Below are 18,903 nucleotides of genomic sequence, written 5' to 3' on the forward strand. Positions count from 1 at the left end.
ATTATTCACTCCAGCCCCAGTTTCATGACCTACATCGATGCAGACCCAGACTGCAGCAAGCCAGAGGTCTGATCATAATAAATAGAGGTGAGGAGATACTCAGCTCAGTCTGTCTATTTTTAAATATGTTTAATCGCCTAAAAGCTTACATTATATATGTGTATTAATTATAACAAGATTTGCTTTATATTTAATTCCCCAAATTTAATGTTTGTGTTTCTTTCAGTACAATTGATGCTTGTAATTTACTATTTTCCTGATATTGCAAAAATAAGTAAAAAACAATAATTGAAATGTTTTGAAAATGTTTCAAAATGAACTCCAAATGAACTCTTGGGAAATATTCACTATAAAACACAATGTACCTTAAAGAAAAAGCCCCGGCATGTCTTCTGATCCTCCTCCACGCTGTCCCCAGTTCCAGGCTGAAGATCTAAGGCATCTTCTAGAGCCAGATCTTCTAGTGATTTCACAACAGAAAGAGGCACCTCAATTAGGTTGCTCTTTCCTTGGGCCGAGGCATCGAGCTCTGCAAGTGACAGAGAGAAACCTTCCATAACCGGATGGGAAAGACCACCGCTCGAAGTGTGGTTCATTGCTTCATCAAGTAAATCTAGCTCTCTAATGTTCATTTTGTTGGGGGACGTGGGAAGCGACTTGGCAGCACTTCTACCACAATGCACCTTCCCGCGAGTAAGAAGAGACTCCATCTCCTTCGTTTTCTCCGCTGTCTTTGCGTTGGCAGACGCTGGCGTCTCTCCCATGTACACAAAGGAGCTCGCTGAGGGCAGGCAAGGGGAAAAGCGGCGTAGCCTGGGGATGCTGTCTACAGACTGTGGGGCGGTTAGGACTCGGTTGTACGGGGCCAGCTTGAGTTCGTTGGGCCGAGCCGTGCGTGGATTTTTGGAGTGGAATGAGGCAGATTTGCGATTGATGCTGGTGGGTGATCGGTGAGTGAAGCGCGGGGAGTCCACAGGCGAGGAGGGGCCTGAGGATCGGGTGACGGCTCCGCTGCGGTTGTATTTTTGTGGATTGGCGTGAGTCTGAGGTATGACCCAGCCCTGCTGCTGCCCTCGCATGGTCATGATTATCTCCTGCTGTTGAGACAGTCGCTGCATCTCAGACTGGAGGAAACCCAGTGAATGGTTGAGCTTTTCAATAGAGCGAGTGTATTCTGAAAAGTCTACTTCTGTGATCTGAGGATGGCTTTGGACTCCTTCCTCTCCAGCGCCGGGTGACTTGGTCCAACACGAGCTGGTGCCGCTCTGCTCTGCCCCATCAGGCGTATCTGTTTTGCTCCTGCCAAATTTGAAAGTGGGACTTGCAGTCTTTCCCGACTCCTCTTCAGAGCTAGCAGCACCATCTCCTTTCCTCTTCATGACATTGAGGAAGGCCGAGTGACCCATCTTTTGCCGATGTCTAATGAAAGCAGCTTCTACTTTCTTCTTCTGAGCTTCAATGGCTTTGCGTTTGTCCTCTAGACGGATCCGCAGCTGGACCATCTCAGTGGCCATAACCTGAGCGGGGTCATTGGGTGGGAGCTGAACCGGGGAGGGTGACGTTTTTGCCATGGGAGAAGGAGTGGTTTGTTGTTGATGGATAGGGCTGTGCTCAGGAGTTGGAGCCCAGGAGACAGATAATGGCAATCCAAATTCTGAGCCCTCCGGAGGGGTTTTCATAGAGCTGCTACTTCCCCGTCCTGAATCTGGTGCCGATAGAGTGACCTTTTTAATCTTCTGCTCCACAAAACTAGTCATCTTCATCCCTGAGGGAGACTTGCTCTGATTGCTTGGACTAGGACTGGGAGTGTCCATGTCAAGGTCCATATTCATAGAGCAGTCCTTCAAAGAGGAGTCCTCATCCAGCATATCGTCTGTGTGAAAGTGAATGCCAGTGTCAGCCTCCGCAGTGTCGGTGTTTTTGGAATCTGACTCCGAAACCGGCTCCAAGCTTCCGACCGCAGTTCCACGATCCTGACTGTGCAAAAAGAATCCGCTGTTGATCCCTTCCACCGGGGGTCTGTTAGGGCTCTGGATTAACTGCAGGGCATCCTCCATTGACAGGACTTTTCCCTTCGCGCTGCCATGTTCATTTGGAAAAACTGGTCTGCCCGGCTCCCTAGCGGAAAGACTGTCGGGACAGCCCTCCTCCTCCTCGATGCCAATACTCTGCCCGTTCACTGGCTGGAATGACAGGTTACGTTTCATCCCCCGAGGAAGGCTGTGGACTTTAAAACCAGAGCCATCATCGGTGCTGACAGACCGCACCATGCCTCGTGTTGAGAGGTGAGGGGCAGGAGCCAGGTCTTCTTTGTCCAATGGGATATCAAAAGACACTCCGTAAGGCCCTGACCTGGAAAAATGACAGTCAGAAATGTTTTAGGATGAAGCGTTTCAAAGGAATAAGGTCATATTACAAACCTTTTCTCTTTGGGCCAAGTGCCAAGGTTCCCATCAACAAAAGACATTGAGGTAGACCTCTTGATCTCTCCTTGAGGCAAAATATACATACTTAACGTTTACAACCAAGGCCATAAAAAAATATTCTAAACTGTAATTTTAGCTTACCTGAGTTTCGTGGTTGAGGTCGGAGTGGTAAACTGTACAATCAGATATAATAATGTTAGTGTTATACTATAGAAATATTACTATGATATCTTTATAATAAAATAAATTACCTTGGCCTTTCTGGACTAGGAGGTCTTTCCATGAAGCTCCTCTTTGTCGCCATAGAAATAGGAACTACTGTCACATCTTTTAACAATGAAGATGGCACTAAAGTCAGAAGAAAGTGACAGAAAATTACCACTTTGCTAATTCTCCTAAAAGCACAGTATCATTGCATTTGAGGACAAACCTGTGCTATCGTTGTCCAGAGTCCTTGGCTGCACAAAAGATGGCTTAACAAATTCAAACCACCAAAATAGCTCTGCCATGAACACCAGGTAGTTGTTCTGTTGAGAAAAAATACATTTATATGGTTTAATGTCAATGTAAACTATTGTATAATTTTGTCCAGTAGAGGGCTCTGTTAACCTTTCAAGCCCAGTCTAGTTCATGCAGCTGAGGGTGTAACATGGCTGATGCTGCCCTCTATATTATAAATGCAAATATGTAATTGAAGATCCATTGAGGAACCAGAATATGCAATGCTAAAATAAAAAAGGGTAAAAAAGCATTACCAGTAAGTCCTTTCTAGTCTCCCCTAACATTTCCTGGCTTTCTACTTGCTGGATAAACTCACTAACCTTTACATAACATTTGGTAATGGCCAGGTCTTGAGGTGATAGTAGTCGAAAGTGATTAAGGTATTAACCTGATTTAGAGAATAGAGGTCAATATCAATATAACAGGACAGATAAACTAATGCAGAACGCTACACTGCAGAGCCAGGTCGTGCAAAAAAGGAGGTCAAAATACAGTGGGAGGTTAACTGTAGCAAAACCACAGAAATACATGTCCTTTTGTAAAGCAGCACACATAAATTTTGAACACCCGCGAGTCGGAGCTGCAAAAAACATGCTGCAATAAAATACAAACACTAATTAAACTTGCATTAGGTGGTACGCTGCATGCCCCGATTACACAAACTACAGCATTACAACACACTGTTACAAAGTGTTGTCAGTGGCTTGCTGTACATCAGTAAGCAAGAAAACAGTGGGTGAAATTGCACACAGAACCTGGTACACGTGCAAAATGAGAACAGCCAGAACGGGAGCGACCTTGAGGGAACACACCCCCACCCCGTCTACGATCCGCTGTTTCCAGACAAAGGCAATGCTGCATGGCTCAGCTCCAAAGACACTCACTCCATCAGCAAAAAACTGTCCTAGTGAGCCCCAGGACACACTCCCAACATCAAAATGATATCTGTAACATGACGACGACATCCCAGAACAACTCGCCATTTAGGACAGGAACAATTAATAACCATTACAGCATTTGACAATAGCCCTTACTGCAGCACTTTCTGAAATTTATGGCACAATTACACATTTATGTCCTCTGCTTGTGTCTGTGCACGTTCCACATCTACACATGGTTGCAAAATGTGATGACACAGCTTACATATTGATATTTGTCTACATGTGACACTACAAATCAAACTTTAAATCAAACGTGCAGCAGTATAGAATAGAACATATAGATTAAGTGAACTAAAACCGTATACAAAGTTAGATTAAAACATGCGGGAAAAGTAAGATACTGCACAATTCTAAGCAAGATTAACAGAAAAAGACTGACCTCCTAAAGTCCATCCAACCATTGAAGAAAGCTCTAACACAACCTGCCCTCTCTCTGCCAGTGTGTGGACTACAACTGACACACCAGGTGGCAAGGTTATCTTAATGCAGTCCTAAGCATTGTCACACTCTCCATCTATAACAGTCACTGCACCACACTCCTGCCACGTGTGTTGCCAGGTCTGCAGCGTTGCCAGATATTCAGCTGGTGCTTGGATATTTCATTCTGTCCTCTCTGTTACGATGGAACTTAACCACGGACCTGATTGGTGATTAATGGCCCGGAGCCCGGGGTTGAGTGGATTGAGGGGGAGAGGTTGTGGAAAGATAATCCACTCTGGACGGATGGTCACAGAAAGCCCTCATCCCTGCGAGCATATGTGGCTTAAACGTACACACTTCACTTCAAACTAAGTACTGCATTGAATTATTTAACAAATTACACTACATGCTATTGCTAATAATTCATTATATGTAGTTAAGTGCAGGACTACCCCATTCACAGAGCATTAATGTCAGACATCATTGGCAGCAGGGTTGATTAAAGGATCTAAACCAGCAGACATCACAATCCTCTCCTTTTGACCTTTGCCAAGTGTTCTGAGCAGTCCCTCTGTGTCGATGTCAAAAACAATACCAAAAACTGGCATAACAAATTCTCAGTATGAGTCTGTTATATGAGCTGCATTTAAGACACATAATATAAAAGTATGCTTTAGGCACACACACTTTATTGAGAGCTGCTATATAAATCAACTGAACAAACCTGCTCAGGAAACAGCTTGTGATGGTCCACTGCAGTGAATCTCATTTCCCTCCCCTGGATCCACAGATAGTCATTTAGATGTGTGTATTACTTAAACGAAGGGTAAATGGGAGTGCGTTGACGTGATTTACTATCGCCTAATGTCCTTTAGGAGAGAAGAGTGAATAGCTTTGGCTAATGCGTGCCCTGATGTATGGATCTGGGAGAGTGTGTGAGTGCATCTTGTCTAATCACTATCACATTGTAGAATTGTCAAATGATTCCATACCCATATATTAAGCAATTCCGAAACTAGTATCAAAGCGAAATACTCATTTGAAGTATCGATACAAGAAAATGACAAGAATAGGACAAAGTTGAACAATTCCAGTGTTGTTTTTAAATGGTTTGGATCTTTATCAAAAGTTCAACTAAAGAAATCGTGATAATATAAAAAAAAAGCTCTTATTTTGTATGGAAAATTCTACTATATAAAAGGGGTGTTTTTAACCATTGTAGCATCAAAATTGCTATTGAGTATCAAGCCTTTTCTATAGTATTTGTTTATTTTTGGTTATTTATAACGATCCCATTAGTTAGCGCTCTCATCACACTCTTTTGCTTCTTATTTCCCATTCTCTTTTTTTCATTCCACATGAAGACCCCACACACTGCTATGCCTGCTTTGGTGCAATCCCTATAATAAGGTCATTCCATTAGCATGCCTGCGCCGCGGTACACTGCTGCTCAGGGTGTGCCGCCTGAAAGTGGGTCAAGGTTACTGAAATTAAATGGTTCGGTCGGTACTCAGTTCTCCCTGGCCTGCTGAGCGGCCATAACTCTGCCCGGTAGGAATTTTATTATCCCTCAAGACAACGGCGTCAGCACAACACCGCAAAAAGCTGTTCAGTCAATGCGCATTGTGTGTCAAGTGCTAAGATGCAGACTGCTTCTATGCGATGCTTACCTGTGTCTCGTTGCCTTTTTTAACAGACTGGTTTATTTTGGATCAGCAGAAATATCCCCTGCATACCAAAAATCACTAACAACAGCACAATTTGAATTCTAGGGTAGTTTGGTCAACATGTGCTTGTACCTTCCAGTGTCCTGTAATACTACTTGTTAGCTTTGATGAGTCACAAGTTGTTCACTTAGAGATCACCAGCTCTGTATTAGGTAGCTTTAACACACACACAGAGTTATTTAGTTATTTAGAAACGGCCCCTCTGGAACAGCAGTTTAATGTGCTGCTGTGCTAATTGGATGTCTGTGTCTTTTTACTTGGCAGACTGGTTCTTGCTCTTATCTGTAAGTAAATTGTAGGTGTGATCACAAGGCATGCTCCCAGTCTTTGAGGGGAATATGCATTGTGAAATGTGTTATCTGTTAACATCAACTGCCCTGAGCAAATGTATAGACAGTGAACGTATGTTTTTGTGCCCATGAGCCAGTCCTGTTACCTTTTTGCCATCTTTGAACGGCTGTAGTCGACTAAAGAAGTTCTCAATTGACCAAAAACATGCCTCTTTTTTGTGTGAAAAAACATGCCATAATCACAAGGCTACTTGACAACAACAAAGAAAACAGACCACAAGTAAAGCTGTGCAAAATGGTGATAAAAATCAAATGATTGTGATCTCATCCAAGTGACAATCTGCTCTTATCGTCATATCCTGACTTTCTATTTCTCTACTTAACACATTTGCCCACCCATTTATCTTATTAGTATACACTATATACTGTACATACCTAAAGTGCACTCAGAAGATCACGTAAGTTCATGCGATAACAAATATCTATATATAAAGTTCCAAGTATTTACGGCGTATTTACACGTGAAAAGGGAGATTAACTCCCAATTCACTACGAAATCTCAATCTCACTCCCTTCAAGGGACCACCCTGTCTGTGGTTGTACTTATGAAGCCCCATAATCCCCAGAAATTAAGTGACGAAAAATTCTTGGTTGACACCCGAGGCCTACAATTGCTGCAATAGGTAATTATAGCTGGATCAACAAGACATCCTGGTCCTAGCAAAAAACTAAATGTGAAATCTGAGGAAAGGAAGATGCAAAAAGAAATGAGGGAAAAAACAAACTAGAAGGCATGTGCAATTGTCTCCAGTTTAAGGTCAGGAAAGATCCGCGGGTTGAATATGTTTTTCCACTGAACTGTCACCACATTTCTCCTTTTTCAGCCTCTCAAGCTAAAACATGTGGTATTCTCTTTACTTGTATCCTAAGCCCAGTTTTTAATTTCACATCTGTGCAAAACTGTACATGATTTACAAACAATGCATAATCCAGTGAATGTTCTGCATCTTATTGACTTTTTCAGATGATAAAATCTAGAAATTATAATCTGGAAAAGCGTCTATTTTAGGGAAAACAGACATTCAATGACAACTGTTTACAGCACAGCATTCAAGAGTCTTGTAATAAGCATATTGCATTTACTGCTATGCTATAATTACTATTTTGCCTTATATTGTGCATTTCTATTACAATACAGAATCAAAGCTTGAATGAGATAAATGTGTACCTTGATGGTGGAGGAGGCATACAGCATGTCTTCGAGGCTGAAGTGGCAGCAGCTGTTTAAGTTGTCTTTGCAAAAGTCCTGGATGAGCTGCAAGTTGTAGAGCTTATCGGCCAGCGTCATGTTCTCCTTCAGACAGATATCTGAGGGACAAAGAAAGTCATCCTTACTCAGTATCTTTGTATACATCCTGAGTATAATTTTTGTACGGGTGATTATAAATTAAAGTGCAAACAATATCTATGTCCTTTACGTTTTTTATATTGTCAATTCATCTTTGTCTTTGAGTCACAGTTTGCATTACATGTATAAAAAATGGAGATATGCAAAATCAGAATATTAAGTCTAAGGTCAAGAAGGCATTATACAGGTACGTTTTAGCCCTTTTATGATGCACTGCTATAAAATTGTCTGACAATTGCCAATGTGAGAGCTAATACTCAAGATATCCCTTTTGTTGCCCACCTATTTTCTATATGTCTGTTTATTAAATGTGTGTGCTTGATTTGATGATATCATATAAGGCCTTTACATTGAAGATGCATAGTAGTAAGTAAGTAGTAAGTAATATTTTGCCATCACCATCCAGTGGCAGCAGCTTAGGGCAGTAGAAGTGCAGCAGAGCGGCCAGAGCTGAGCCATCAGCGCTGTCCTTGAGCAGATTGTCCACTGGAGGGATCCAGGGAACGGGCTGTGAGGGGCTCTGGTCTTTTCTGTAGCGAGCCTGAGAAGAGGGGGGGAAACAGATGTCTTATTTGATCTAATATTTGATTTATATATGGCCGCCTGTGACATGGTGAAAAAAGAAATGTTTAAATGTCTTACAGCTACAAACTATGATTACAAAACATAATTCTGTTTAATGTAGTTTTTATAGGATCAGGGAGTCAAGCACAAAGCACAAAAGGGTGTTTAATATGATCACACAGAAAAACAGCAAAGCGGTTATTAGTTGACTCACGGGCACAAGCTTCATGTACCACTTGGTTGGAGACTGCAAAAGCAAAGCAAAAGAAGAAAGACAATATTTGTACATGATTTCTTTGGAATACAATTGGCAGAACAAAACAGGGCAGAGAGACATAACATAGAGTTGAGGTAAGGTTGTAGCAGCAAAATAAATTATTCAAAGTATGTCTTTAATGCCATCTGAATGTGACAGGTGAAGAAATAAACAAAACTAGCTCAAAAGCTAAGACATTTCTATTGCATTAGGAGGACCAAATGTCAGTTTATGCTAACTTTATAAGCTGATTGTGGAGAGAAAAAAGGTCTCCCGCGGTATACTTCCAAAATCATCAGAGAACCAAATGTAAGTGTCACATAAAATGCTACAGCTAAAATTTGACTTCAAAGGCAAGGAAGCGACAAGGACCGTGTACTGATCTTTTTCTTATGAACCATGACTGCTATAAAAGCCTGGAGCAATCAAAGTGGCAGTAGTAGAAAGCAAACTTGTCTATTGTAAAGTAATGTGCTAATTACATTAACACCAAAGAGTAATCCAATACAATGATTTTTAATTAGTACACACATGATATAAGGCTGTTACTAAGGATTGTTTTAGTAGTTGACAAGTCAGAGATTATTTTTTCCCAATTAGTCGACTTGTTGGATCACTATTTCTACAGCGACTTTAACCAGGTTGGGTTAATGTTAAGTTGAAGCCACTTGGTTGACAAAATTACAGTTTATTCTTAATTTTTAATCAGAATCACAAAAATACATTTACAGCCATTTTGATTCAATTATGGCTCTGTTTCCAATAAAACCTCTTTTCCAAAATGGCATATTAGTCATAGTTATCATTCCCATTATTGTTGTAGCCCTGATGGACAGGCAGAATACGATGTTCCTTCTTTCTTCCCTTCTCCCAGAAATCAGCAGCTCAGCATTTTCTTATTGGATTAGCCTTTCCTCTTTGTCCTGGCATGGCCCTCTCATAAAGCAAGAGTTTTGACCCCTGGTAAAGCAAGAGTTTTGACCCCTGGTAAAGCAAGAGTTTGACCCCTGGTAGTGTCTTAAGTGCGTTTTTTTCTGGGAGATATTTGTTGAGTGACACACAGGCCTCATGCATGACTCACACAGCAGTCAGACTGAAGACAGAGGAAAGGGGGGAGCAACGTGACAAAGGGGATGAAATGCACAAGTGCAGCTCTGTGTCGCGTTACAGCTTCAATGACTTTGTACTCATTCATGTCCACTTCGACATCTGGATTACCGCAACTGTTCTTTGTCTTTTTGTATGTGAAGTTTAAGGAAATGTAACATTGACAAAGGTGATTTTCTAAGTGGTTATTTTGACCTGCTCAACCCGAAAACGTCATCTCTTCTTGAGTTTAGTCGACTGAAAATGTACTTGATTGACTAAAGATGTGCCCTGTGCATTGATTAATCCACTAAAAGGGGGGCGCGGCGTGGTGCTGGCAAAAGCTTTTAAAATAATTAGTATTTTGTGCAAAACAACTATGTACACAGAGCAGTAAATTGTGAAAAGGCAGATCTAACTGTCCAGTCACTCCCAAAATAAACCCAATGCATTATCCTTTCTGCTGTTGTCCATATAAATCCTTATAATCCTAATAAAAATAAAAAGAAGACTTGAATAAGACGCTATCAACCGATTAAGAAACTGAATGACCAACAGCCCTAAATGACTAATGATTTATCATCCATCCATCCATTTTCTACCGCTTGTTCCCTTTCGGGGTCGCGGATAATGATTTATCAATATCAATCAAATCAATAAAGTGACCTACTAGATAGTGTCCTTGCTCTAATATGTAAATGCAGCAGATTCAGAACATACTGAACACTCAGGCTAGTCAACACATAGAACGTGAAGGGATGCTTTAAAGTTAAGTGTTGAGTATAGATAAATATTGTTTGAAATGGTACGTTATATATGTGATGATGTTTTTTAAATGACGGCCATGTGAGGAAGCGAAGGCTGTGTTTGATGAATAGCTCCATTCTCTTTAATAACCTACAGCAGAACACATGAGATGAAATACTGTGTGAACTACAGCTACAGTGCCGTGTTAACACCAACAGATGGTAACAGGTGGTACGCCTTGTCGTCACTGGTAACAAAACAGTATTATTGAGGAGTCCACAAAAAATAAAATGAACAAATTACCTATAAGAAGATTTCACATTTTTATGGCAAGGATATGGTAAGGGTGATGAAATGTGCGTTCTGCATTTAACCCATATTTAATGCTGCACGGGCGATCTGTCAGAAGTGAATCGTCAGAGGAACCATCTCCAGATTTTGAGCTAAAAACTCACTGGAGGATTTGCCTACTGTGCATGTCGTGCTACCTGACCCAGTATTACATTGCTGTGATTCTTAAAGCTGTAACGACACATGCAATATTATTATTCTTATATATATTCCTTACAGTATCACTTTATGTACCCTTAAATACGTGCTTCTGACCAATTTGAACAAACAAACTTAGAAAATGAAATAAAAATACTATACAATGTTGGGAAGTGCATCACCAAAGTTCCACAACCTTTAGTCCAGACCAGTGAATAATTCAACACAGTTCACTCTGGCAGCCTCCAGTAAATGGCATCGCTAGCTACGCCTGAACAGCAGCCTGTCATATAACATTAGGACGGTCCATAGCAAAGTTAGTTATGTAAGACAATAAACTACAGGCTGGACTGACCCGGCACTTTGCGCCCGCTGGTTCAATTAGACTGCTAAGCTGTGAAATATTAGTTAAGAAACATGAGGAGCTTGTAAAGTCATCATGGTGATAAAGGAAATTTGGATCATAATATGAAATGATGTTAAGCGTGAAGCCTGATGTGTCTCTTTATCTCATTCAGTAAAACGGAAATAATTCTTTGTCTGAAACTCAAACAGTAACATGGCTCGTGTTATCTGGGATTTCATGGCCAACAGCCCGACAATAGAACTGATAGAGAATGACATTGTGACTTTAAGGTTAGAGATAAACAAGCTGCATTAACACGTGATTTATAGAATTACATAAAGGTTATTTACCAGAGGAGCTCCAGCTGGATCTGTGTTTTGTGCCTCACTCATTTTCTTCTCCTGGATCAAAATGTCTTTCAGATACTCATTTACCTGGAAAGACATGACAGATGAACAACATTGGACGATTTGAGAACCATTGACCATATAAGTGTTCAGAAAATGTAAAATCTTGTACCATAATAATAATAATTTAAAATATTTTAAAATGTATACAAACAAGAAATAGGAGGGTTGTAAAAAACAAGACTAATCAATACCAAAACTAGATATTAATTTGAAAAAAATATCGATACAGAAAAAATAACAGGACAAAACCTGATCTTTACCTAAATAGTTAGAATTAGAATTGTAGAGCTAGTATAAAACATATGGTCGTAATAAAGAAGATGCGATTTATGTTGGAAATTACAGTCTGAGCAAAGAAAATAACGTTTTATTATCATTGGTTTTTTGAGTCAAAATTGGGAATCAAACCTTTTCCTTGGTGTCAAAATCTTTTAGTGTTTAGTATTGTGACGTTACTAATAACAAGTCAGTAGTGTTAAAATACATTCTGCGTTTTTTAATTTGAGTCACTGTATTTACTGTTAGACCACCACTTTTGAGCGAGGAGAACAGAGCACCATATGTCAGTCCAGTTGGGTCTAACGCCGCGTAGATGGAGTGTGTTATGGGTGCGCTGTGCTGTGAGAGTGACAGCTTAGATTCCACTAAAGGAATGTAAACAAACTGGGCTCACTGGCTTTGTATGGAGCGCTGTCAGCGGTTTCTCTATTTTCTCTTGCACCCTTACAATAAAGTTGTAAAATGCATACTGATGTTGTTAAATTAGGCTGCACTTTAGCTACATTTATGGTGTGCCTCAGAAGTAGGGCAGTGTGATTAATCATATTTTCAAAATGGAATCAAGATCCAATCATTTCAAATAATCAATTATGTGTTTTTTAATGGAGAGATCTAAAGCCATCCCCAGTAAAAGCATGTGGTTTTGAGTGGAAGTTTTGTGTTCAATAGGACGGAATTAATATCTGTCCTGTTAATGTTTAAGAAGTCAACATTGAAAGCCACTTAAATGTGATCAATCAATATGCGGAAAAAAAATCTTGATGATATATGATATCTTTTGCCACTTTAATGTATCGCTCAAAATAAATCATCTGATCGCTGTGACTAAAATAACACTGTGTACCTTGTTGATCCAGGTTGTGACTGTGTCCTCAGTGTCGTATGGCGTTTCCTCCTCAGAGTCAGGAGGGGAATACTGATGGATGCAGGACATGACTTTATCCACACTCACAGTCTCTACTGTGTAAGCCATCATCAGTGTGTCAATCATGGCCAAATGAGCGCTCTGAAAAACAAAACACATAAGATGACACATGATTACCGGCACTGTGTATTTTTCATATTTTTTATGATATGATCCAAGGATATTAGTACTGGTATGTATATACAGTATGTTAGGGTTAGGGGGTTGACCCTAACCTCAGTACATTGGGTAGCTGTAATCGTTCTTAAAGGTAACTTTATGTATCCAGTTATAGCAAAACTCACTACTATCAATATTTATAATTGAGCTCTAATTTCCATAGGATAATCAGAATCAGAAAAAATATTTATTGCCATTGTCAGAGAACAAAATTCACTTCACTGCTTCGGTGGTACGGTGCAGGAAACAACAACGAACAACAATAACATTTAATATCAAATAAGGCATGTATAAAATTAAGAATTTACTAATAAAATAAAAAAATACAAATGGTCAGAAATAGTGCAAAAAGTAAACAGTGCAATGGATAGTTATTGGTTTTAATAATTGTTAAAGTGGCAGGTATTAAAAAGTATTCATGCGGGAAAGAAACTGTTCTTGTGGCGGGAGGTTCTGGTCAGGATGGACTTCAGCCGATCACCTTCTCAGCAGAGCTCACAATGTCTCTGTTTGTCCTTAGCTGTGGCTCCAGTGCACCACACGGTGATGGAAGAGGTGAGGATGGACTCAATGATGGCCGTGTAGAACTGCACCATCATCTCCGCTGTCAGCTTGGCTTTCCTCAGCTGCCGCAGGAAGTACATCCTCTGCTGGTCCTTCTTGATGAGGGAGCTGATGGCGCACTCCCACTTGAGGTCCTGGGTGATGGTGGTGCTGAGAAAGCAGAGGGAGATGGGGGAGTCTGTCAAGGTGAGGGGGGGTTGGGGTGCTGTGACTTTCCTGAAGTCCAAGATCATCTCCACTGTCTTCTGGGCGTTGAACTCCAGGTTGTTACCGCTGCACCAGGACACCAGCCGGTCCACCTCCCTCCTGTAGACAGACTCATCCTCGTCCGAGATGAGCCCGATGAGGGTGGTTTTGTCCGCAAACCTGATCAGTTTGACGTAGTTGTGGCTGGAGGTGCAGCAGTTTGTGTACAGGGAAAAGAGCAGAGGAGAAAGTATACAGCCCTGTGGAGATCCTGTGCTGATAGGATTCTTCCAAAGCTGCACACACAGCCTCCAGTCCGTCAGTGATCCACCTAGAGGTGGAGTCTCAGATGTCGCAGAATGAAGTGGAGTGCCAGGTTGATTGCGTCATCTACAGACCGGTTGGCTCTGTAAGCGAACCGCAGGGGGTCCAGCAGGAAGGTGGCGGTGGGGCAAGACCAGGCGCTCAAATGACTTCACTAGAGACTTCAGGCCTGTGTCCTTAAGTCATTTGAGCGCTTGTTTTTTCTTGGGGACAGGGATGATGATGGACAAATTGAAGCAGGCTGGGACATAGCATGACTCCACACAGTGTCTCAGTGTGGCGTTCAAGTGGTCTAAAACACATTATTATTGCATAAGACAATGTAGTGAGTGGCAAAATGTCTGTTATTTTACAGTGTGGTCAAAGAAAAAAAAACAATTTAATAAAGTTGGGGTAAGTGCGGTTAGATTTAGCTGTAAGGTGTAATTTTCAGACAAACCAGCCCATTTAATTATATACCACTGCGCTGTTTTCTATTGGCCTTAAGTGATCCAGTCCACACAGTGAAAACACTGAACCACAGAAGACAATTGAAACCATTGATTACACAGTACAGTTATCAGTTTGCTTCTTATTTTGACAACAACATGATGAACTCCAGACAAAGGCAATTTAAAATTAGCCCTGGGACCATGCAATGTCCGTCCCAAGAGGCCTCTTTTTCCTGTCTGCTCCTTTGATTCATTTATGAATATAGATTTCCTTCCACTGTGGTCTGATAAGATCAAATAGAAAGAAGCAGAACTAATCTCGTTTACACTGGTCAGTGGCCACACACACACACACACACACACACACACGCACACGCACACGCACACACATGCACGGACACGCACACATACAGACTCTAATTACTAAATTACATCAAGACACTGTGAGAAGCAAATAGATTATTATATAAACAAAAGCAATATTAGTTGAATCAAAATCGCAATTTGAATGAATGCAATCCTGCAACATAATTTCCTCTGCAAGCTAAATGTTCTTATTAAATACCTAACCCTGTTGTTAGACGTCTACAAACAGGTTCTGAGACGAGTTTATCATTTCATATTCAGTCTTCTGTGAATGTCCCTGTATGTTCAATGTCCCTGAACATGTTTGCACTGTGCCACATAGAATTATATTACTCACAATAAATACCGGTACATACAGAATTATCACAATTACATATTTTCCCAAAATAGTTCAGTAATCAGATTAGTAGTAGTTTTGACAATGTAGCAACTTAATAAAATAAAGCAACAAAACCATAGCACCGTCTTCTATAAGGTCCAACAACAAAAGAAGAGCAGTTCATACTGAGTTTCACCAAATGGAATGTGCCAATAAACCCCGCTCTTGTTTTAAAGCAAACGACGTGCTGCAATGTACAGCATTCACACACGTGGCTATATATAAATGCCAGAAAGAAACTCGAGGGAAAGAGAGACCTCATCAAACGGATGGATGAGGATCTGTGGGGGTGGAAGAACAGGCGCTTCCAGCCAGAGGGAAACAGCACACAGACACTGTAGCTGCACTGCCCAAAGACAAGCCTGCTCTGTACTCCTTTCATTATAACCAGCCTTTTACAGTCAAGTTTACTCCCTGCAACTACACTGTACAGTTGTCTAACCCTTTGCTTTAGAAATGACTTTAAATAAGATAGGAACATAGACATAAGGAGCTTTCACGTTTTCAATTTATTCTTCCAAAGTCAGAACTCTGCTTCAAAAAATATGATTTTACAACTACAGAACTGACTGAAGACTTGTCGAGCCAATAACTGCGAACTCCAAATGATTAGATCTTGATTAAAATGCCCAGTTCTAGTATACAACAACACACTATGAATCCACGCAAACACTCCTGGCCATTTAGCATTATTGAGTTATATAATGTCTTGTGACCCGATGACTCGAAGAAGGGAACTGGAACAATCATAATATGCATCCCATTATTTACGGTACTTCTAATACTTTCACTTGAACCTGATACACCTATGGCAGAGTACACAAGCCTTCCTCTGTTGTGTAAGCGGATTTGTGCCATAAATCTCACACTGATTTCTAAGGAGGTAAGAAGCTGCTCCTTCGTGGTAAAAATCCTGTTCGTATTGTACTGCAGCTTTGTGTCTTTCTCAGGATTTGTACCCATTAATCTTTAATACAGCTCAGAGGTTATAACATTCAGAATATCTTGATTTGAGTCATTTAAAATGGTTAAGATTTACAGCCTCCCAATTCACACAGGAGCAAACTTTGGTTTATCTTCCATCCATCAATCAATCCTCCCTTTATGTTTGCATGTTTCAATCTAAATGATCTCCCCGTCCTCCTGAAGTATAATTACACATTCCTGTCCATCTTCAGCAACTTTCAACATGTCAGACCTGAACTCTTGACTTTTTCTCTGTGCTTTCTTCAAAGTAACAATGATTATTGAAGATTCAATTGAAATATGATCAACTTTATTAAAGGGGAACATTTTTTGGTTTAGCTGACTCAAATATGGTATGAGAGGCTACAACAAATTAAGGACCAAAAACTGGATCTGCAGAGTTCTCCCAGTGGCTCTGCGCTGGTGGGAGTTGTCAAAAAACTGAAACCTTCTGCCTCAGGACATTTCATGCCAACTCAGCTGGAAACAGGAATGCACTCAACAGCATCACTTTTTAGAAGGTTATACCTGCTCCTGCTGAGTGGGTATTTATGGGGGTATTTCATAATATTTTTCTATGGTTTATGAGTATTTAAAAAGAGGATACATCATTTTAACCTTACATAAGAGGTGCACAACTGCAAGTAAAAGGTTTAAAAGCAGAGGAGGACCATTCTCTGTGCACCAAAGGAATAAAAAAACTCACAGAAATAGAATGAAACCTCGAAGCTAACTTTAGGACACTTAAGAGAGCCTTTCTTTTGGAGACGCGCCTCATGTTGGCAGGACTACACTGTGGTGTTTGCTCTGTGTTGTTGGTTTAAGCTGGAATGTATTTTTATCCTTTTCCTTTAAATGTGTTTCGAATGAGTTGTTTAGTGTTGTTGTGTCATGAGTTTAAAAATGTTTCAAACTAAGGATTTGCCTGGTGTCCCTAATGACAAAATGATTATTAATGTAACGTCAGTTCGCACATTATCCATATCTAAGTGTAATGGCCTAGATAACTTTTGATTTTGACACATTGTGTAAATATTTTAACACATTTAAATGAAAAGAGTCTTGAGAATGACTAAAAATAGAGTCCTGATGACTACAACTGAATCTTTTTCTATAATGGAACACTCCTGGAAGAATGAGGGATTACACCGACATTTAAATTTATTTATTTTTTTAAATAAATATTTTTGTTTAGTGCAATGCAATGCAAATGAAGGCACAACTTTAAGGGTTAACGAAGTCAAAAAATGTATTACTAATTATTAACTCCAGTAAAAGAGCTGCCAGCTAAACGTTTTAGTGCAAACCAATGTAAAATAGAGCAACATTAGAATAAATGATAACGTAATCGTATTAAACCTGATCCCTGTGTAACCCTCTGCTTGGGGCCAGATAAGGTTATTATGGATTAAATGTCTTAGATTTTCCTTATGACTAACACATTGGCTCAGGTGAGAAAACAATTTATGTGATTTAACACACAATCCACTTCTAAAAATGCTAAGTGAAATGACAGCTGTCTTATATTCTTTAATTTTACCAAACCAGAGATTTGAGATACACAACAAAAGATTTACTGCTATGGTTTCATTTCTTAATTCAAGCATTACCATCAAAACCATCAAAATAAATCATTATAACAAAACCTTTACATAACATTAGGACTACAGCAATTAACCGACTAATTGTGACTACAAAAAATAACCATAGGCATATTTTGATCATTGTAATTGTTATCTGGACAGACTCTCAAACAGATGCAAAAATATGTTTTTATCACAAAGACAGTGGCATTATTAAAACAAAATATAGATTAAAAAATAAAATAAATATTATACAATACAATATACAATCAATATTCACTATCTAGAAGCCAGCCCAGTCAGCCCATATTTAAATGTTCATTTGGTTGATAATGTATTCAAAATGTCTAAATGTACAATAGAAATAATGCTTTGACTATTCGACTACTAAAATAATAGTGTCCTGCAGCCCTACATAATATAAAACAAAGTTAGACATTTTATTTCTATCGCAGCATATTTATATTAGTGAAAATGTTACAGCTCAAAGAGATTTTAATTGATGAAAATGCAAAACAAGCACACCCGCCTCAAAGTGCTGATTCAGAGTTCAAAACAACAACAAAAAATCAAGAAACAAGACACTCATTTTGTGCACAAGCAGTTTTTAAAAAGAATAACTCATATAATACTTATGTTTCAAAGAAAACCTCATCCAGAAAGGCTTTAGACACAGAGCCTCTCCTAATGAGCTCTTCCGACATCCACAGAGCCGGGGCCTGGGAGTCGGGGGGCCGTTGGCAGCGAGCGGAGCAGATCGCGCCCGACGGGAACAGAGCGTACTTGGCCGGGCTTCCCTTCCACCCCGCCGCTTCCCCGCGCCTTTGTTCATGACATGAAGCGAAGGGGAACGCTGACAGACAGTTTAACGTCGAGGAGCATCTCTATCTATCTGGAAATGCGGGTCGGTTTTTGGCGCAGCTCCTGGCTGTTTTTGGGAGCGGGTCCTGCGTTTGTGTGTGACAATCGGGGGCTTTTCGGCGAGCAGCACTGCACTGCACTGCACCCCCATCTCCACGCAGCAGACACGCGGCAGCACGCGAGCGACATATGCAGTACCCCCCCGCGCCCTCCTCGCTCGCGCACACCTACTCACGCGCGCTCGAGGTAACCATGGAAACCAGGCGGCT

The 18,903-nt window shown here is 40.4% G+C and overlaps 1 protein-coding gene across 4 annotated transcripts in view; it reads right to left on the reverse strand.

Moving 5' to 3' along the window:
• camsap2a (calmodulin regulated spectrin-associated protein family, member 2a) overlaps positions 1-18,903 on the reverse strand; it is a 30,091-nt gene that overhangs the window by 3,965 nt on the left and 7,223 nt on the right. For 2 of the 4 annotated variants that reach the window (XM_072439306.1, XM_072439304.1), the window contains exons 3-12: positions 12,735-12,896; positions 11,552-11,635; positions 8,492-8,524; positions 8,113-8,254; positions 7,534-7,673; positions 2,857-2,953; positions 2,678-2,774; positions 2,568-2,599; positions 2,421-2,490; positions 366-2,352 (exon numbers count right to left, since the gene is read on the reverse strand). In XM_072439306.1, coding sequence (XP_072295407.1) covers positions 366-2,352; positions 2,421-2,490; positions 2,568-2,599; positions 2,678-2,774; positions 2,857-2,953; positions 7,534-7,673; positions 8,113-8,254; positions 8,492-8,524; positions 11,552-11,635; positions 12,735-12,896 — 2,844 coding nt within the window. The remainder of the gene's footprint in view (positions 1-365; positions 2,353-2,420; positions 2,491-2,567; positions 2,600-2,677; positions 2,775-2,856; positions 2,954-7,533; positions 7,674-8,112; positions 8,255-8,491; positions 8,525-11,551; positions 11,636-12,734; positions 12,897-18,903) is intronic. The other 2 variants (XM_072439307.1, XM_072439305.1) reach the window with 1 other exon arrangement.

Source organism: Eucyclogobius newberryi, unplaced genomic scaffold (assembly GCF_026437365.1).
Source record: "Eucyclogobius newberryi isolate DKJ021-1_F unplaced genomic scaffold, fEucNew1.0.hap1 SCAF_9, whole genome shotgun sequence".
Lineage (NCBI taxonomy): Eukaryota > Metazoa > Chordata > Actinopteri > Gobiiformes > Gobiidae > Eucyclogobius > Eucyclogobius newberryi.